Source organism: Aptenodytes forsteri, unplaced genomic scaffold, assembly GCF_000699145.1.
Source record: "Aptenodytes forsteri isolate BGI_AS27 unplaced genomic scaffold, ASM69914v1 Scaffold13, whole genome shotgun sequence".
Taxonomy (NCBI): Eukaryota; Metazoa; Chordata; class Aves; order Sphenisciformes; family Spheniscidae; genus Aptenodytes; species Aptenodytes forsteri.
The window spans coordinates 1,399,936-1,422,081 of NW_008794543.1; the positions used below are offsets into that span (position 1 = coordinate 1,399,936).

At 37.1% G+C, this 22,146-nt stretch overlaps 1 protein-coding gene across 1 annotated transcript in view; it reads left to right on the forward strand.

Moving 5' to 3' along the window:
* The window catches only part of KLHL2 (kelch like family member 2), a 60,445-nt gene that overhangs the window by 27,076 nt on the left and 11,223 nt on the right, over nucleotides 1-22,146 (forward strand). Inside the window, exons 4-6 of the mRNA XM_009272315.1 lie at nucleotides 9,321-9,483; nucleotides 20,263-20,372; nucleotides 21,796-21,912. Of these exons, the coding sequence (XP_009270590.1) occupies nucleotides 9,321-9,483; nucleotides 20,263-20,372; nucleotides 21,796-21,912 (390 nt within the window). The remainder of the gene's footprint in view (nucleotides 1-9,320; nucleotides 9,484-20,262; nucleotides 20,373-21,795; nucleotides 21,913-22,146) is intronic.

Here is a 22,146-nt window from a genome sequence, read left to right on the forward strand (position 1 = left end):
TACAGACTTGAATAGACCCCTTAAAAAAAAAAAAAAAAAAACACCTACAAAACCAGAGATATGATGACCCATGGGTAGGTCAGCAGTAATCAGGTCTGAGATCACAAGTTTTCTGATTCTAAAACCTGGTGCCTTCATCCTGCCTTGCTAGGATGTGGTTGCCCTTTAACTAGACAGTAACGAATAAGAGCTTTTGTATGTAAACTGCCTTCTCAGACTGAACAGCTTGTGCAACTTTTCTGAGTCTGTGATCTTTAAAATTATCATGCTGCTAGGCTGTGTTAGAGACTCTTCTCTGTCAAGTCAGATGAAAACAGCTACTTTTGTCTCAGCTATGACCTTTACCGTAGGCATCCATGTATCTATTTCTGTGTATGACCATAAAATTACCTTTGGCAAAACCTGAAAGACAGTTCTTGCCAACTTGAAGTGCAGAGGTCATTTGCTCATTTTTAAAGCGTTTTATGCAAATGAAAGCATGTGTCTCTGTCCACCTCCCTGTGAAATTCAAGGTGCTTATTATGAGTAAATTAAGCCACTTAAAGTAAAAACTGCATGTTTGACCCCTCTCACTTGCAAGTAGGTTCAGCAGTATGTTGCTACACATACAATGAAATTTCTGGAAGCTGAATAAAGGCTTTCTTGAAAACGTTTGTTTTCTGGATATTGGTCATGCTTTAAATCATGAAATGTTTGCATTAAACCTTCATCTGAAAAAAATTTCAAATGGGAGGCTAGAGGTGCCGTTTGCTTTGGGAATTCTGTCCCTACACACCCGAATTTTATAAGCACAACATCTAGATTAAAGTGATTATGAAATTTGCCACTAAGCCTAATGCTTTTTTTTTGAGGAGGTATTCCCCTGTGACATTTCTAGGAGAATATAAATATGGTCTGCTGTAGGAAACTGAATGATAAGTAAAATATCTCAATAAAATATAAAACCGTAACTGTAATGCTAAAAGCTCGGAGTAATCAAATGCCTTTTGAGTCCACTGAAGGGCCATTTATTGCACATTAGATATTAATCTTGACACAATTTTGGTATTGAAGATAAGCACCATGCACACAAAGCATTTGTACTGCATGCTATTTCTGTTGTCCTTAGTTCTTGGTTTTGTATAATAATTTAATAATCGATTAATAATTTAATTTTAATAATTTAAAAATTAATAATAAATTTTATTTAACATAAAATCCGGTAGCATGGATGCATCTTCTGTACCAGAGAATGGGATAATAGAGAAAGCAGAGGTTCACAATCTACTATCCCAGTTATGCTGCTATTTGTTTCCAGCACAGGCTTTAGGGTTTTGCAAATGGTGTTTCAGTCCCTCTCTAAGATTGCCAGCAAATACGCAGTTATACTAGGAGAACAAGCCTTGTTTGTTACAAGTCAGTCAGTCTGTAATGTAGGAAAAAACCCCAACAAACCAACAAACAATTCCTTCCTCAATGCCCTGCCCCTTGGTCCCCCCGAAGTCGTCTTTTATTCTTTAGGAAACATAGCACGTGAACATTTTGATTCTTTTGTCAGCATTTTACGTCTTTAGTTTTAGGGAATATTTAAAAAATATTTTTATCATAGTAATCTTTGGTATAACCAAACTCAGTGTATCTGTCGGGGTCTGAGACGGAGGGTGGTCTGGTACTGAAGGTGTGAGATGTTACAGGGAAATCCTACAGCTGAAACACACTAGCTAAAAGCATCAGCTGATACAGCGATTCTTTATGTGGGTCAGCCTTTACAGAAAGATCGAAGACCGCGTAGTGTGAGTTATGTTATCCTGCCTAATTAATTTTTTCAGCTTCTTTTAATCCTTCTGCAGGGGAGCTTTGTAGGTTATTTGACTGGCTAGCACTTCAGCTCCCATAGTTAAAGAATAAATTGTCCAGTTTCTGAATGACACAGTATCAGCAGCAAGTGGCTTTGTTCAAGTTCTAGTTAGTCTTGTTTAAATTATCCTGTCCCTAAGAAAATATGAAGGTATTTTTATGCAGCTGTATAATCTTATAAGTACTGATTTAAAGTATGAGGAAGGATTCTGAGCTTTCATTTTAGATGACTTACTGTACATATACTTAAACTCAGTGACCAAACTTCAGATCAAAAACTGTTTCATCAAATCAAAATGTCTACAATTTTTTTCACTGAAAGAAAAATCTGAAATTCTAACTAAAATTATTTTAGGTTCAAGAATGTTTCACTCCAAGTGAGACAATGTTTCAGTTCTATTTCCAGTATCTTAACAGAAGAAGAGGATATGAAAAGCTAAGCTTATGACTGTTAGCAAAAATAACCATCAGAATAGAAAATCAATCTCTCTCTCTTGCGTGGAGGCTTAAGCCAAAATGCACTGTTGCATGGTGGTTAGGGCACTGTTCTGGTAGAGAAGATGTAGGAGAACCCTCAAGCAAAACAAAACTGCATGGTTCTCCCTTGTAGACCAGATAGACACCATTAATTATAGTGTATTACTTGATTAAAGTGACCCTTCTGTTACTTTGTTTGCTTCGTGAATCTTGTTTCTGCACTTCAGCAACCCCTAACTGCATCCCAAAACTTCCACACCCACCCCCTTCAAAAAAAACCCAAGAAACAACAAAACAACCACCTCCACCCCAAATGTTTTAACTAATAATTAGTAGTTCATTCAGATTCCTCTTCTAAAGTGTTCTCTCTTCTAAAGCCATTTTTTGAGCAAATCAGTTGCTTTCTATAAATTGCGTGTCACTGTAACTGAAGTGGACTCTTTAAGTACAGATTATAACACTGGCTAAAAAGCAGGCATGTAGAACAGTTACTTTTTCCTTACACTCCATTTTAATCTGTCACGCTGCTTTCCAAGTTGGGAGCTGCATAGTATTTTGTAGATTGTGTCAGTCATTCAAAAAATTACATTATCATGATTGTTTGCTTGTTTTCAACTGAAACAGTGCTCAACCAATTTGTGTCTAGTACTAAGGGAATGTGAAGGAATAGGACTGTATCTTGATTAGTGGTCTGATTCTCTCCTCTGATACTATAAAACTGCCACCCACACCTAATTTTTAATTGGATGGGGCTCATTAAGCTAAAGGATAAATTTAAACATCCACATCTTCACATAGCCTATAAAGTCAAGGATGTTAAGATACCCAAAAGGCATATTTTATAAGACACATGGTATCATGTTCTAAACTTGCAGCTCATGCACATCTTTAAATCTAATGCAGCATCTTATTTGTGTGTATTTTAACACTGGAACAGTGCACTTAACTTGCACGTGTTGTTCGTATAGAAATGCTAGCAGGGTTGAATTTTCCAAAACTGGAACTTTTACATTTTATTCCACAGATGCAAGTGTTCAAATATTTGTATTTATTTTAGGGTTTTTGTATGCATGCTCCCAAATAGCATAATTTCAATGCAGTGCTGAATGATTTCACTGGAACTTAGACTACGCTTCAGTTACAAACCACAGTTTTAATTACAGCACAGATGCATGTAGATGAGAATAAAAAAATAAGATAATTTGGATGATCTTTGACCATTATTTTAATTTCCTTCTTCTTTATGCCATGATAGTATAAACAACAAGTGAAGGAGTTTAGTTTGCTGAAATTGTTATTTAAACCTTAGAAAGAGAGGTTAAACGTTACTGTATTTCCTCAAGATTTGTTTTATGACAGGTATTAACATAACTGCTGCTCTCTGAAATTGATTTCATTTTAATGTCATAATTGAAAATATGGAATATCTGCAATTAGCAAGGATGTAACTTGCTCTCCTGTGTGCTTCTAGGTTGCATTGTATTGTGTTTGGATTCTCACACATTTGCTTTCCTAGGTTCGTCTCTTTCCTAATGTTACAGATTTGGTTTTTTTTCCCTCCATGTGATAAAAAATGAAATTTTTCTATTTTAGACAGCACATTATTCAATTCTCTTGGCATACGCTGCTTTGATTTTTATTCGCTTATTTGCTTGCAAAGTACTTTAATGTTCTGAGAAATTTTGGTTTTGTTTATGCTGTGGGATCTTGTTCCCAAAACCTGCAATAGGTTCTTTCACTATTTTCATATTGGCATTATACTGATCTTAATGCATTGTTGGTGGGTATCAATTTGAATTTGGGCAAGAATTCATGACAGAAATCTTAAAGAAATTCCAGGAATGTAAAAAATAGTGGAGATGAAAATAGCGCCTTAAGCATCTTCATACTGCAGGTTGCACAATATGTTCTGGCTAGGAGAATCTATCGGTACAAAGAGGAGTGCAAAGATGATAGCATGGATTGATATAAAATTACTGAACCACATTGATTCAAATCAGCAGACAGAAAGCTTTAATAAATTTAAATTTTACTTTGAATTGAACTTCTTAAAAGCAGGTCCAGTTAAAGCAAGTTGAGGCACCTGTCCACTGAATTTTTAGTATCTCCAAGTGTGGAGATTCTGCAGCTTCTTGGGGCAACCTGTTCCAGGGCTTAACCACCCTCATGGTTTAAAAAAAACAAACAAACAACACAAAATAACAAAAAACAACCTAGCTCTCTTTTTCCAATCAGATTTTCCTGTGTTCCCACTTGCCTCTTGTCCCACTGCTATGCATCTTCAAGAACAGTCTGGCTCAGTCTTCTCTACCCTCCCATTAGGTAGTTGTGCACGGTAATAAGATCCCCCCTTTGACTTCTCTTCTATGGCTGAACAAATTTGGTTTTCTTAGCCTCTCCTTGTAATATCATATGCTCCAACCCTCTGATCATCCTAGTGGCCCCTTCCACTGGACTTGTTCCTTCATTCTCAAGTAGCAGAATAGGTACTAAAAGCTTGTGTTGCTTAAAGTGGTACCAACTTGTGGGAGCAAGGGGCTGTGTGAAGGGGAGTGTAGCGCTGAACTTTGTGAAGCAAATATACTGTGAAGGGATGCCCGTTAAATCATCTAGCAGCCTTCGGGTAAGATGAACTCCCTTGTCTGGTGTGGAGGCACTCCAGGGCAGCTTCTCTGACCAGCTGCTTCTAGATAGTCCATGAGGAGGGTTTAATGTTTGATATAAAATTCACTTATTTGCAGATACTTGGTGCTACATGTATGCTATGTTTTGATTGAGCAGAGAGATACAGCAATATACTGAAATCACAACATGAGCAAAATACAGCAATTGCAATATACATTTGGATCACCGTGCAAAAGTGATTCCCATTACTGGTCTCTATTTGCCCACTGTCAGATGTTGGGCATCCCCAGTTCACTAAGAAGAAATATGTGGGATAAAGCCAGCTCAAGCCTGTTGCTCTCTTCAGAATTCCTTCTGTTGATTGTTCAGTTTTTATACTTTGTGTTGGGCTGAGCCACCTATACACCTTTCCCCCCACTGGTCCGGCTAGCTGGGGAAGACATTACACTCTACTAATTATGTCAGAGAAGGCTGTTTACACAACCTGATGACTCACTGGTACAGCCATATGTCTAAAACAAAGGTTATCCTCCAGTCCCCCTTGTGTTAAGTTCAGCTTTCTTTATGCTACTTGGTGCTCATGCCTTACATTTCTTCCCCGAGTTCATCTCCCCTGAGCCTCCTTCCATTGTAGGGGCTTGTTGGTCGGTCACGCAGGCTGTATCTCCCTGAGACTGTTATAAAGGTGTTCCTTGTGAACTGATGGGTCACACGTAACTGGAGAGGTGCCTGCCCGTACTGGCTGCTCCTTGCCTCAGAGCTCAATATGTGTATGTTTTGGTCACATGAGTTAAATATGTCCAGCTGCACAAGGGTGAACAGAGTCATGATGCTGGCTGGAAAAAAAGAGGGAGAAAAGCTGCAGGCAACATCAGTACCCTCAGCCCCCAACATACTTCTGGCATGTATCTGAAGGATCACAAGAGAGGGCAGCAGCCTCAAATATGGGTTGATGATCTAGCTGAGTTATTTTGAAGAGCTTGAGTCTACTCCAGTGAAAACAGCACCCAAGTTTAGTGCCTTAAGTGGATCCCTCCTGACTACGCAGGTGATCCTGCAGGTGGATTTTAAAACAAATACTTGTAGCTGGTCACAGTCCTTTTTGTCTCAGTGAAGTTGGAAAGGTGTATTTGGCATGGTGGGTGCGCACAGCTTTGGGAATAGGAGTGTCTCTTCAGGAAGGAGAACCAAGAGGACATCACCAGGGAGTAGTCTTCAAAGACTTGTAAGGGTTAAATGATCTGCTCTAGGAACGTAGCAGTCATTCCAAGATTCATCACCATGACTTTGATACAAAAAGAGAATATGTAATTTCTTACTTGCCATCTGTAATAATAATCTGTGCAGTTTCTTTGATTATAAAAACAACCACTGTGATGAGGATATGTTTTCATAGAATAAGCAATTGGAGATGTTGTGTCGTGTGTGTCCGTCCGTGCCCCCGTCCCTGTCCCCCCCCCCCCTGCATTTCTTGCAGTACAAAGCCGTATGCATATTAAAGTGTTTTTGATCTTTAAAGGAAAGTTAGGGTACCCTCTACTGGCTATTTTTGGAAGTAAAGCTGAGCTATAGCCTACCCGTTTGGAGTCAGCAGCAGATAAACTTAATTTGTACTGCAGTTTTAATATAGGGGTTTTTTAATGGGTTTGAGAGGAGTTTGGGTTCCCCCCTGCCCCACCTCGGCTTCAGCAGAGTGAACCTGCCTGCAATGAAACTGTATTTTTAAACACAGGTTGTTACAGCTTCCAGGCTAACAGTTATATAGGTACCAATGGAAATAGCTAGATGTTATCACAGCTCTTGTTGCCTAGTAACCAAAGCCCAATGTATAATTTCAATGGGATAAATTTGATGCATTTTGCCTCTCTTTTCCTTTTTAGTGGCAGAATACAATGTCTTATTGTCTGATAAGTAAAATGTATTGACATCTGTAACTTTACAAACTCAATTACAATGATTTAAGAGCTGACGTAAATTTCCCATAATGAAGAGAGATCTTCTAGTTCTTGTAACCTTGCTTTACTGTTCATATGAGTGAGCAAGTGGCTCAGTGTGACTGTGCATACAAATCTTAAACTCTTTTCTGCATACCATTCTCAAATTTCACCTTTCCGTTTTGTTTACTGGGTTGGTGATGATTTTACATATTTTTCTACTGAATCTATTTAAGCAATCAAGGATTGTTCTCAAAGCAGTCAAGGATTGTTCTCAAAGTTATTTGCTCAACTATACTGATAACATGCCTAAAGTTATCTAGGACTGTGTTTGAATTAGTTACTGAAGTTGTAAGCAGGTGTGAAATGTTTGCTTCAGTGGGACAAGCTGTGTAAATAAATACTTGTAGTAGATTTCTAGCCCTGATTTTTGGTATGTAATTTCATATCTTATCCTAGAATTCGCTATCAAATGAATTATCCACTCACTGCTATAACTAATCATACTGTAGTTCTAGTAATAGAAATTGTATTACTAATATTATCTTCACATTTTCATAAACATATGCTAAAATAAAATGAGTTCACTGTACTGTTTTAACCTTGTCATTAGTAACCTTTAAACTTACTAAATTTGTTTTGAGTTGTGTGACTTTATCTGAAACTTGTGTCTATTACAGATCTTCTCCCTTTATTTTGTTACTTATTTGATGTTTTCAAGGATTATCTAAGATTTAAACTAGTTTTTAGTTATTTTGCTTAGCAGCAGTCTCTGTATCTCAGTGTATTCACATTTGTGTTTTTCCTTCATTTCTCTTTTACTAACAGTTGATATTCAAAGCAAACTTTTGTTAAATATATGATCCTTCTTTTTTGCTGTCTACATTGATAGCCAAATGTGTAAAACAGAGGCTATAGTGGATTATTGCTTCAAATTAGGGATTACTATCTTGAGGAATGGAAAGATGGTTTTCAAGCAGGCTTCAAATATGGCAGGCTGAAGGCAGAGGAACAGCCATAAATAGTAGAAGTGGGACCAAAAAATGAAGTTTAAAGCAGACATTAGCTTTACAAGGTTGTATCACCTGAAGTCCTTTTTGTTTTAGTTTGGGTCATAATTGTTAGTTTTATTTCAAGAAAAAAGTCTAAAGAGTAAACAATAACTAGCTCTTCAGAAGCCAAGTAGATAGATGCTTACAGAGATGATGGCAAATATTTGATTCTAACAGGCAGTTACTAAGATTAAAACTTCTTCCAAAGAGCAATAATGTAGAAGAATATTCCGCAGCTTTCACGTAGTAAGTGTTACACAGGTTTCTAAACCTTCTAGTTTTATTCTGCTCTTTTCTTCTAGTTTTCTTCGTTTGACTCTCTCTAATTCTACACAAGTAATTGTTTAAATGAGAAGCAAACATTAATCAGAATAGTGCAGCTATTGTCTTTGGTGTATCTTTTGCTTGCTTATTATTGATGCAGTCCTATAGTACATTTTTTTCTCTATATGTAAGGGAACAGTTGCAAGATTTCAGTGTTAAAATCTTGCCTGTTGTCATCCACTGAAGATGCTTGCTAACATTAATTTCACACTTGAATGTTCTAAAATAGAAGTCTCATTAAATTAACTGTGAAAGGCACAAAAAATGAAAATATTGTGAAGAAGAAATTATATATAGCAGTATGGAATTTTGCTCAAAGGCACAATTATAGTTCATGTAAATCTTGTTTAAGTTTTACTGGGCAAATAAAATGTATGTTATACAGTTTTTAAAATTCTTCTTTACTTTTGCTTGCTTCATGAAAGTTGAAGGACAAATATGTCATTTATGCTAATTCCTTACTGATATGGAATTTTGATGACTTATAGAATATTTTATATGCTCAGGCTTTTAAATGCCTGAATTGTCATCCTTCCAAGAAGGTCACAGACTTCTTTGAAGCTGAATTGATTCCTTACTGGAATCAGTTGCATAAAGATGCTTATTATTGATGCTAAAAAATGGTACAATGTCCAGTGCTTGCATGCAAAGAAGATTTATATATCCTATCATGGTCTAGAAAACTTGGATTTAAAGAAATATCTAATGCTACAGGATTGGAAATGAGATGTAATTATGGAGTGTTGGGAACAGTAAGAAGGGAACTTGTGAATGAATATCGGGAAGAGGTTTACATGAAGTGTGAGAATTACAATCTATGGAATGATTTCCCAGTGAACACGGTGGTAGAGATATTGCTTGTTATTTTAAATCTTAAATGGTATTTGCAGAGAGGTAAAATCATGTTAAAATTGGGGTTTAAGTTCTTCAGTCGCATAATGCTGAAATTTTCCTCTGTGTTAGTCTTTTAATTTTTCTAATGGATTATTTTGTTTTCTTTATTAATATTGAGAATACTCTTGTATAAGCTCAGAACTGAATTGGGATATTAACCACCTGTTGCTTTTTACAGGTACTGCTCCCAGCAGCTGGTCTCTTGCAACTGCAGGATGTGAGAAGGACTTGCTGTGAATTTTTGGAATCCCAGCTTCATCCTATCAACTGCTTGGGGATTCGTGCTTTTGCTGACATGCATGCATGCACAGATCTCTTGAACAAGGCCAACACATATGCAGGCAAGTTATCATTAGTATAGAATATAGCTTGATATCTGTGTGTGTGGGTACACACACACGGGTTCCATGCCACCCAACCCCACCCAGAGGAAATCGAATGTTATCCAGGATGTTGCAGACATGTCTCTTCTGACGAAGAGTGCATTTGATATGAATGTCTTTAAGAGAAATAAAGTCTTCTGGCTGGAACATAGTTATAATAAGCACAAAGAGGCAGCATCTTCCCGGCCTATAGGGCCATACAGGGTCCAAGCAATACAGAAAGAAGCTAGTTTGCTGTTTATAATTTTGCACTGTCGCTTAGGGAAGGAAATCGGGAAAGAAGAATTAAAATTCTGGCAACTGCCACAAGCCAAAGTCTGTAGGAAGTACGTGGGGGAAGAAAGATGAGGGTGTGTAGGGGGGCTATCTGTAGCCCCTGTACTGCACTGGCTAAGAAGCAAGAAACATACCATGAGTACTGCGTTATCAACTTGTCTTCTGAAAATCCTACTCATCTAGCTCAAGACTTGAAATTTCCTACTATAAAGGGTACCTGTAGTCTCATTCTTCTATCTTGACACAAAGTAGATAGAGATGCATCTTCTAACTGACTATATAGCTCAACCGACAAAATTCTACTTTCCTTGTAAAGAGCACTTGCAATTGGATTCTCATTTTTTTTTTGAAAAAAAAAGTTCACGAATTCTTAATTTTATTACTAAAAGTACATTGTCACGTTCATCTTAAAGACTGTAACAGACATCTTGTTACAGATGTTACAGACATCTTCATATCTGTAAGAGGACTGGCTCATGTCAAGGCTTGACATTTTTGAAAATTAGGTTCTCATTTTGCTTGCTGTTGTGAATGAAAAAGCATTCTGATTCTGTGGTGAAGTAACAGTAGCGTTGCATGCGGGGGACAAGGGAGAATAATTATTCCCTTTTTCTTGATGCTGGTGAGGCCTCAGGTGGAAAAATGCTGAACCGAACTTTAAGACAGATGCAAACAGGCTGAAGTGAATCCAAGGAAGTCTAACATGAACATATTAAGAAAACACTGACCTATGGCAAAGACTGTGAGAGAAGAGTTTCAGTCAAGAAACTAAAAGGCTAGGAGGATGAGAAGGAATGCAAATCTTCCTGTGTGTAAAAATGACTGAGAATAGAAATACCTCACAAGTTAAGCTTACTCAAAGTCGTTTCATATATCAAGGAAAAATGTAAAAGTAACACAGATCAGGCAGGCTGTGTCTGTGGAAGTTATGGACTCTCCACTGTTAGGCAGTTGTAAAAAAAAACTGGTTAGACTAACTTCTGATTTAGGTTGATCTAAATCATGTCTGTGTGCAAAACTAGATGATTTGAAGTTCTTTCTAGCTTACATTTCTATGATTCTGTGAAGGCTAAAATCCTTTTTTTCTTTATATTCCAACATTTTCTGCTGTTGGAAACTGATACACATGTAGTTTCAGAGAAAGTACTACTAAATTGGTAATTTTTAACATAATGGATTAAAACCTTGTTTGACTGCTCTTGACGCCAAGAAAGGTTGCATAATGTAGATTACTAAAAAGTAAACAAAACATTGTGTAAGCTTGTAAGTTTGTAGCATAATACTGTAACCAAAACTAAGGCTTTTAATTTGTTCAAGTAGCAATGATCTCACTGTTCTTTTGTGTGTAGAGTGCCTTGGGGTCTTGATGTTCGAGTCAAGACTGAAGACGTTACACTGAGGAATTACTTTTTAATGGAAGCTTTTTGTAGTGAAAAAAAAAAAACCTTTAGGGTTTAACTTACTAGCCAGCAAAGTAGTGTATTTCGATTAGAGCTTTGGCAGTGAATATTCAGAGAGTAGGACAAATTTGTTTGGAAATTCAGAAGTCACAGGTTGTCAGAGGTTGAGAGTGACTCTCGGGTATGCCTCCTTATATGCAGCTTGCACCATCTGCCCAGTCACAGATGTCCTGTCTTTTCAGCGTCTCTTGGATGTTTCATTGCTACCTCAGGTTCAGCAAAACTGAATTGCTTTCCATCTAATCATCTTTCCCTTCTCCCTGTCTTCCTCTGTCACTGGTGATTTCGGTGTTCTCCCAGTCATTCAGTTCGTAAACTTTACAACTTTAACTTTCCTCCACCATTTTCTCTCAACTACTCAGTTGTGTGTTCCTCTATTTTGTTTCTTCCCTCCCTACCAAATCTGCTCTACATCATGTTTCCCTTTTGCTGCAATGTAAATCTGTCTCTGCCATAACTTTGTTTGCTAAGGTCATTTTACTACTTTTGCAATATTCCTTTTCCCCCTGGATCAAATTCCAACCTCTCATCCTTGGCTTTTCCAGTTCAGCAGAATTACCCTCACTTGAATCTTGTATTTCATCTCTCTCTACTACTTTTGTGCTTGAAACTAACCTTCTCTTTCCTCTGTAATCAAACCACCTTCCATTTCTGTCAAATTCCTCCAGAAAGCACTTTCCTCGTCTATGCTTCCCTTTTTGTCATCATATTTTTGGAGTCCTGCTGGCCCGTACCACGAGCTGCCAGCTCAACTCCTACTGTGTTTTTGCTGTATCTGCGTGGTGAATTTTAAAGCAACGCACACTCTGTTCTTACTCTTGAGATAAATATGCTGTGCATAGTCAGGGTGTGAGCTACTTCATTGCACTGCACTCTCCGTGCTGCCTTCCTTTATCCCTAGCACTCTGTCAGGCTTAGTACGAGAGCAATACAGAAAAGAGAATTAAAAATGAAATATCCTGATAAGGCTGCAGAAAAAATTCATATGATCGTATTGCTTTTCATAACTCTTCTAAAATGTACAGTGACCAATTAGCATCATTAACGATTAGTACAGAGTTAAAACTGAAGATTTTCCTGAAATAGAACACTAAGTGCTTCAATTCACGTGTCTAGGTCCAAATAATAGGCTTTTTATTGCCTTGAGTAATTTTAGACCTCATAAAAAGAAGGATTTTGATGAATACTTTCAGTTGCCTTAATTCCTAGAAAATCTGTCTTCCGGTATAGATTTTTTTTCTTTACCCACTTCCAGGAGATTATAGTATCTCTATCAAGAATGGATGTTTCAGGAAAAAACAGAAATGCAGCAAACTCATATGATTAGGTGTCTGTCAACAGAATCCTTGGTTGCTGACTTAAGTGTGAAACTGAGGTATACAAATCAGCCACACTCAGAACCTTTTAGTCTAGTGAAATTGTATTCAAATTATTTATGTATCAATTTAAAAAAATTCAAAAGCTATTCAGGTTGTTTTTGTACTAGTACTAGCTTTTGTAATGTACACCTTACTCGAGAAGTTCTAATGTGTATGTGACTGAATGACTTTGTGATAAATGTATTTAGACTATTATGCAAAAAGTTTTAATTAAATCTTTTTGTCTTTGAGTAATATAATATCAAATCTGAAAAGCTATTATATTTTTGACCTTTTATGCAATAGGAAGCAAGGTGTACATTTGTTAACTAGAGTTATGTTTCAGATATTTAATGTTCTAGGGAACATACTTTGATATAGCAGTTGCTTAATTTTGAATTTTAAATTATTTTTTCCAACTTGTATTCCGACTATGCCGTAGTAACTTCTAAACTACTTCAGTTACTTCTAAACAGTCTTTGTTCAATTTAGTAGTTGAAGCTAATATTTATATAGATGACTTTCTAGAAATATAAAATTAAGACCCTGGCAAGACCTTGAGTGCAACACTGGTTAAATGTGTTTTGAGAGCACAGGAACTATGTCCAACTTGTAACCCTCCCGCTCTGGGTCATTTTGTTCAGGCATCCTTTGCTGTGCTCAGAGAGACTCTGCAAGCAGGATGCAGATAAGTGAAAAGGAGAAGGAAGCTACTTGTTGGTCCTAGCTGGGACTTGCAAGCTACTAGGCTGAGCACTGGCACGCTCAGTACTCCTGGTAAAAGCACCCAGGGAGGAGGGGTTGGCCTTCATTTCTCCTTGGAATGGGCTGATCATCAGTCTTGCTGGATTTCTGTCTGCTGACTCCCTGGTTTTCTTCTGTACAGTTTTATACCTTTTCAGGTCAATGTTTTTCCTCTTGAATTTTCAAGCTTCTTACTGCCTGTATCTCAACCATCATAGCTTCTTTTCCCCCCTGTTCTTATCTCAAATGATTCTTTGTACTCTGTCAAGGCTCTTTCTTACAACTGAAAAAATTTTCTCGAAAGTCTGAGCCAAAGATACGTGGCTGTGCCATTTCAGAATTAGGCCTTGTATCACAGACAGCTGAACTCCCAAGAGCAGACATTTCAGGATTAAGGCACCGGAAACTAGAATGAGTACAGAAGAGGATTATTAGATTGAAAAAGCAGTGAAAATATTTCCCTGCTAGAGAAAATGAAAAGCATTTGGAAGTTTAACATCCCCCAGTCTTTATTTTGTTACACTTGCTATTTTATATTTAGGAAAAAGAGGCAGGGAGATACTTCTGCTAATAGGCAATGATAGCATAAAACCAAGTGGATGCCGATGTAGATCAGAAGTTATTAGAAAAGTGAAACTCTGGAACTTCCTTCCAGTGGGAGTAAAACCCAACTTTCATTAAAACTGGAGCTTCATAATCCTATGGTGGGGTTGGTCCTCCTGTAGCAGAGTGTGAGATTTCTGTAATTTAGGAGAGTCATTTATATGCATCTATGATGCCTATGGAGAGATCTGAAAATAGTGGACAATTGATACAGATTACTTGGAGTGAGCTTCTGTTGCAATTAAACTTTGAGATGCTACCTGTTCTTGTGATGTTCCAGAAAGCAGCCCTGCTCTGGGTCTTGTCGTACTTGCACAGTCAGGGACTACGTACAGCTGAGGCTTCTCATTCTTCTTGTGTGAGGATTCCTATGAATAGTACGTGGCATGAGCATTGCTAGTCTGTCCTCAGTTGTAGTCTGAGATACATCTTACGTAGTCTTAGAGTATGTTCACAAAATAACAATTTTTCCTGAGAATATGGTGCATTTTATAGTTGTCGTAATGTTACGTACAACCTGAAGATAGATTGGTAAAGCCTTTTAACGAAGAGGGGTACGCCAACTTGGACTAGAGAGACACTTGCTCAGTGCTTAGGTCTTGACATATTTCTTAGTTATAACCAAAGAGTAATAATGTACTTCCACTCACTGCATAGGCTGGTACGGGGTTTGGAAACACTGGATTACCTGTGGAAGAACTCTATTTTGAGGACCAGCTTTACACAGTAAACCTTCTTGGCTTTTAGCATCATGCTGAGGAGATGTTGAAGAAACTTTTGTTAGGGAATCTTAGCATGTGTTGTGAAGCAGGGATTGCTGTGTTGTGCTTAACTGTGGGATACAGCGTTCTTGATTCTGGTGCTCGGAGTCTAAAACTTTGAGCCCTGACTAGACTTGGAGGCATGCATGTCTTCTGTAGACTATTCCTGTGTACATTCGTATGCATGAGATTGAAAGGATGTAGTTAGCAGAATCGTTCTTACGATTCTATTCTGAGTAGCAACATCTGTTGCTACGCTGCTATTACCTTGGCTGCTATGAATTTCATGGTGTTCTCAAAAGCAGTTATTTAAGCATAAAAATGACAAGTAAATCAGATTAAAAAATTTGATTCTGCAATGTTTAGCTTCTGCTGGTTCTCCAACTGGCAGAGCTTGTATCTATCCCTCCGTAATAAGGCTGGGGTTCCTGCTTGACCAGTGCCTTATCTTAGGCCATTAGCAAAGACCTTTTGTCCCAAGCCAAAAGAATGACAATGTGACATTGTGAATTGAAGCAACAATTTTAAAAACGAACTCTTGCTCAATATTTTTGTTTCAACTGCTTGAGAAATTGTCATTGTTCTTTTAAGCGAACGTAGGGCTTAGGTCTTTCCAAGCTCCCATGCATTGCTCTAAAACAAGAGGTTACCAGTTCAGAAAGCAGCTACATTTCTGGAAACTTCCAGCTGGTTTTATAGCATTATCACATCAGAAAGATTCAGGTACTCCATTTAGTTTATAGAAAATATCATCATCTGTTTTGTGGAATAGAAATAGTTGGCCTAAACCAGACAAAAGACACTTATGAGACCCGATATATTTGATTGTGATATTTTGTTTCACACACTAATATACATTGGATTACTGTAATGAAAAGATCTAGGGAATATAAGGGGTTTTTCCCTTTTTTCCAGCTGCAGCCTCTGGCACTGCTGAGCTCTGGCCATGTTTTTCATATGTGTTAATGTGGCTTTGGGAAGATCTTTGGGAGATTTCTGAAAGTGTACAAAATGTTAAAAAGATTTCTGGAAATAGATATTAAGTGTCATCAGCTGCTGGAACACCTCAGAAAAATGTTAGAAAATGACTGAAGCCTATTAATGATGAAACAGAAATTTAGGCAGTCTTCAACAATGTCATACACAAACGCTGACAACAGCCACTGTCATAAAACAAAAATGAGAAGATGGGTTACAGGCTTTTATTTTTGGCCACCGTGATTCTCTGAAAGGTTTTTAATCTGAGGGAACTTCAGCAGACCTTTGCTTCTGTATTTGTTTATTCCATTTAGTAAAGGCAATTAAGCCAGAGAAGGTCTAATCGTAGGTGTATAAATAAGTGAAATAGCATTTGTGAATCAATCCACAAATGATGGGTTACAGGCTTTTATTTTTGGCCACCGTGATTCTCTGAAAGGTTTTTAATCTGAGGGAACTTCAGCAGACCTTTGCTTCTGTATTTGTTTATTCCATTTAGTAAAGGCAATTAAGCCAGAGAAGGTCTAATCGTAGGTGTATAAATAAGTGAAATAGCATTTGTGAATCAATCCACAAATGTTTATTGCATAAAATGTCCTGTGTGGATTTCAGATGTAGCTTTCCTTCCTATGTAAACTGGTAAAAGTGGATATTGACCCTAAAGTTAGTGTCAATATCTTTATGGCCAGCAAGACTACCTGCCTTTTGGATAGAAGAGGCAGGTCAAGTGCTTGCTTGCTGCTGTGTGTATGTGTAATACGCATCTTCAGACTCATAACAAAATAACAAAAAGTGGTACATTTACAGCTCTTATTATCTTCCTGTGCTCTCCACACTGGCATCGTTTATTGTACATACAAAGATTTTGTTACTAATCCCTTTCACATTGTTAAGAACTTCCTTTTTGTCCTCTTAGTTTGTCCCTGAAGCTGAAGTCCCATCCTACTGGTACAGGGCAGACAAGGACAGATCTTTAGCTATTCAGGTAGAAACTGTCTCTCTCGGTTGTGAAAATGTGAAAATCTGTTTTTCATATGCAATTGGAACAGATATTTTAGAAATGTCCTAAAATGGAAGGGATTTTTTTTAAAGGCAGATTTTAGTTTTGATAATAAAGAAGTAGGATTCTACTTGCTTAGGAAGTGGGAATTTGGGAGCCAAGCCTCCGCAGCTCCTAAGCCAGCTTGTTTCCAGGCTGCCTGACTCTGGAGCCAGCTGGCTTCAACGTCTGGATAAAGCGGCAAGAAGTGGGGCAGGATTCCAATACGAATTTGTCAAAATTGCACACTGCGTGGAAAGTTTGGATTTGGAAAAAAATAAGTATTCTCTCATGAAAACTTCCAGCCAGGTAGTTCTATCTGTTTGCTTATCTAGGAGATGTTCATGAAGAAAGTAGTATGTTACCTAATGCAACAAATAAAAACCAAGCTAATTTGAGATTTTGCAGGGGACAGATGCATGAAATACTTAATTGTGTCATAAGTTTCATGATGTTTGATGTTAATATCTCCAGATCATCGAAGCTTTCAGGATGTGAGCAGTAATATGGGATAGTACAAATCCTAACCCAGAAGGCAAAAAAATACACACACTCCCAATACTATTTTTCTCTCATAATTATTGGAAAAAGAGGATCTAAGTGGGATTTTTGGAACTCTACTGAATCATTATTTCAAAGGTGCTGATATCCTTCTTGTTAAAAGGAAGCAAAAAGTTTGAATTTCATAAGCATTATTTTTATATATAATAAAATAGTGCCTTCTGTCTTCAACACTTGAACAGCTTTAGATAAATTGCCATTGGCAGACTTAATTGGTGTTTTCGCATTTCCTTGTTCTTTTTCAGTTTCTGATTATTTTGAATAACCTGTTTAGCTGTAATTTCAGTTGGCTTCTGCCAAAAGATTATCTATCAATCAGTTAAGATGGTCTCCTTGACAACAAGAGATCTGGTTCTTAAGAGACAAGTTATTTCACCTTACCTCTTTTTTTGATGACTAAAATTTATATAGCAATCTACTCTCCTATTTCTCCTTTTTCTGTAATTCATTCAGCTGAGGATTTGTTTCCAGGTGTTGCTTGAGAACCTGAGCCTGTAGCTATTGACCCCAAGTAGTTTGTTTCAGTATCTCTTTTCCCACTCTTCTTTCTTTGCTTGGCCCCATGCCTTATTTTATGCTTTAAGCACAGAGGCTGACATCCAGTAAAACAGTCTTAGTTTTTGTTCAAGTGCTGTCTATTTTTGTCAGATTTTCTTCTACCGTTCTCTTCCTAGCATGAAGACAGAAGACAGCCTCACATTCATTGTATTAACTTTGAAAATTCTCAACTTTCACTCTTTTGGTTAGGAACTGGATCTTTTCCTATTTAGAGCATGTCATAAATCTCAATCACCTTTTAAAAATAGAAGGCTTTCATATATGAGTCTATAAAATCAACTGGGTATATGAAGTGTATCCTGTTGGATGTGATCCACTGCTGGATCAGCTTTCTCAAGGGAAGATGAACAAGGCTTCTGAACCTCAGATTTGATTGATATGAGTTGCTTCCCCTTTCTGCCTGCTTCTTAACTTCTGAGTACAGTACAGACATGCTGTTTTGTGGCACTGTCACTTGAAATTTCGAGTTTATCATAGGTAATTTGCATAAATAGTTTTTTCTCAATTTCTATTTGCCATATGCAAATAGTAAAATTCATCAGATACTTATTTCAATAAGTGTACCTCAGAAAATTCTACTTCAGCTCAAGAAACTGCATATTTGTAGTCTGAAAAGCAAACAGACATAAAGATTTGCAAGGAGTGGAAAAGTAATGGTGGTGTTATAAAAATCAATAGTATTTCTCCTCATTCTTTCTCTCCCATTGAGTGAAATCCGGCAGAAAATACTATGCGTCCATCGTAAGAGAATGCTGCAGAATTGGAGGGACTTGTAGTGGTGATGATTGCATGAATGAGAAGGCTGGTAGGATGAGGGACTGCAAAGGTGAGGACTGCCTGCTTCAAAGAGAGATGAAGGCTAAAAAGGAGTATAGAATAATGAATGATTTTGAGTAGACAGGTTGTGGCTTTCCCTATCATCGTACTCAGCATTAGAACATGGGGATATTAATTGAAAACTGATTAATGGTAAACTGGGTGTTAAATTTAGATGTGGACTGCGGGATTATTACTATAGGAAGGTATTAAAGTCAAGAATTTAACAGGATTCAAGGGGGCTGGACTGTATCTCACTAAACTCATTGTTTAGTGAAATGTGGTTAAGGTAAAATAGCCTTCTGGCTACCAGTCTCTAATCTTTCATGGTTATAGTGAGACCTTTATGGGAGGAGGTTTTATTATCATACTTTTATATATAATTCTTGGACTTTTGTCTGAAGCAATTTGTGCTGCCTGTTTCGAGGGACAGGATGCTGAACTAGATAAAGGACAAGAATTATACCGTGTTAGATTTATCTTTTTATGTTCTCTAATCTTTAGTACAGTGCAAAAAAGCTGTTGTACCCTGCAAAGTTGACCTGAAAAATTTAGACTTCTTGATCTGGAAGTGTTCAGCATTCTTTGACTTTTTTTTAACAGATTAAGACAGTTTGCCAAGCATGGAGTCAACTCTAGTAGCACTAGTGGTGTGATAGAACAGGCTTTAAAAAGTTCTTTAGTTTGAATATGTTTAACCTTTTTTTACTTTAATTTTGAGTGGAATCTTAAATTCCCAGTAACAGTTGTTCCTTCTAACTTCCTTTAAGAATAGCTGAAGAGGGGAAATAATAAGAGTTAACTATATAGAGCTACTTTTTAAGCAACTGAATGGCTTAAAAAGCAATTCTAAGGAAGGGAGCGGACAACTGAGTAACTGAACGACAACTTGATAAAGATACATGCTCTATGTTAAAAGAAAATGTCTGGTTCTACAACTAAAACATTGAATGTTGTCAATTTTGTTTACTTTAAGTTGAGGCATTTAAAAAAAAACTGAGGAAAAACTACACGTCATCTACATGTTGTAGAGATTGTGATATGTAATATTTTTATGACCTTGGAGAAGCTCCGAGAGATGCAACAGGATCTAGACTTCTTGTTTGATTTGACCTACATTAGACTGCAAAACTGCTGGTTAGTTCTAATGAATCAGCCATTGTTCATGTTGAACTGCAGGTTTAAAGAATGTTTGTCAACAGCATAAAGGGCATATTCTTCTTCTGGAATCTTTTTTGCTGTATTTTTGTGTAAAAAGTTAGCAAAATGAGATTTAAGTAATTATCAAGGACAAATACTGAGGTGAAGCAATGCTGAAAATGTTAAATTGCTATGATTGCTACTTCTAGTATAATATATTTTTAATATTTCAATTATTTTAAAGAATCTTTAAATATAAAAGCTGTTTGTGAGACCAAGCTTTAACCTATATAAAATGTTTTAAGTTAAGGGTATTGCTTCTAGGTATGACAAAATAGCATGCATATTGAATCGTTCTCCTCTATTTTTCCTCTGCTGCTTTCATGCTCGTTGTGGGTTACACTTTGCACTGTATGTTAGAGTACTTCTTTTCCTCCAAACAGAACAGCACTTTTCTGATGTCGTACTTAGTGAAGAATACCTCAATCTTGGTGTAGAGCAGGTGTGCAGTCTTATATCCAGTGACAAACTCACAATTGCCTCAGAAGAGAAGGTAAGACCATCTGTATCTCAGTATTTTTTTTTTATCCTCTTGGATGAGAGAGCGAGCTTGCTCTTACTGCTCTTGTACACTTGTTTGGATGTGTTCTTTGCTTCCTCAGTGAAATTGGGCATGTATTGTGCTCATGTTTACAGGATTTTTCCCAAAAGTGCTGTCAGTCTGATGCTGAAAATTAATCTCAACTCTTAAAAATCCTAAAACTGTATTAAATCACATAACTCTCTGTTCTTTGAAAAAATGGAAACTAAACTAAATGGAAACTAAACTTCTATCTTCAAGCAAAACAAACAGAACACATGCTGTGAGTCACATACACAGGAGTTTGGTTTACCAAGGGGTAAATAACTCAAAAATAGTAGTTTGAAGAGCAAGTATATGCCATCTACTAACTTTAACATCAGCAGTCCCACAAAGGTATTAAAACTCTGTATGTATATGTGGGCTGTTTAGCCTAACTGAACAAATGTGGGTTGCAAAGGAGATGGCTAGGTAGCTTGGTATAACCAAACGAGTTTAAACGTGTGGGCTCACCTCTAGCTAGATCTCATTCTTTTAAAGCCATTTTTGAAACTCTGTGATCTTCAGTGAGCCCAGTGCATCTCTTTGAACCTGTAATGGTTTTCAGGTTGTAGATGTATTCATTTTTTAATCCAGTTGTGATCAATTTAAAATATGTTGGTTTTCTTTTTTCCGCGGAGTATATAGTTGTACTAACACCTCTGTTCAAATGCGACTAAATTGTATTCAAAAGCATGTTTGAATACTAATTTGTATGGCTAGGTAGTGTTTCATGTTAAAACATTTTTGAAACTTTGAATCTAAGAACCATCTGCTTAAACTGCAACTAGCAAAGTTATGTTGCTGTTCCCATAATACCCTGAAGGTCTGGTTTCATCACTTTGGTTCTGATACATGTGATGCTGCTTCTGCGGAGTATAATTAAGGTTTTAATTCTTTAGTGTATGATGAGCTGCTGTGCAATCGAGGAGAAACTAGGCTTGGGATTGCTGCTTCTAGTAAGACTCAGTGATGATAAGTCATTTGAATGATGATGTGGCAGGTCGATTTTCCAAGAAAGGAAGAAACATAGGAGGATTCTAATAGCACTGCTGCTGTGCTGTTTGTTTACCTAGTTTTATTGGATTTTCAGTATCAATGAAATTACTGTGTGCATTTTGTCAATGTAACGCAGCTATCCTTGAAACACCAGTAGAGGAGTGATATAAAATGAGACTGGCTAATGCATCTTCAGAATTTTGTAGTGGATAAATATGGAAATAATGGGAGCTGTAACTGCTGTCGTCTTAAGTTAGGAATTTTAGTACAAGCAAAAACTATTTTCAGAGGCACACTGATATTTTCATACTTATGAACTTGTAAGTCAAGGGACTTGCATTTGTTTGTTTCCTGGAAGGTATTTGAAGCAGTGATAGCGTGGGTAAACCATGACAAAGATGTAAGGCAGGAGCTAATGGCACGCCTGATGGAGCACGTTCGGCTGCCTTTGCTTTCCCGGGAATATTTAGTTCAGGTAAGCAAAAAGGAATACTATTTCTTCTGCACGTGAACGTTTCTGTTTATTTTTTTCTAATGCCAGATGGATAATTTTAAATTTAAACAGTGTAATGTAGTGTGTTACTGATAGTAAAAATAAACAGCCAGCCACGACCACGTATGCATGTGCACATACACACGCACACACACAGAGTCAAATGAGGGATTGCCACATAGAGGATGACATATATAAGTAATTTATCTGTTTGGC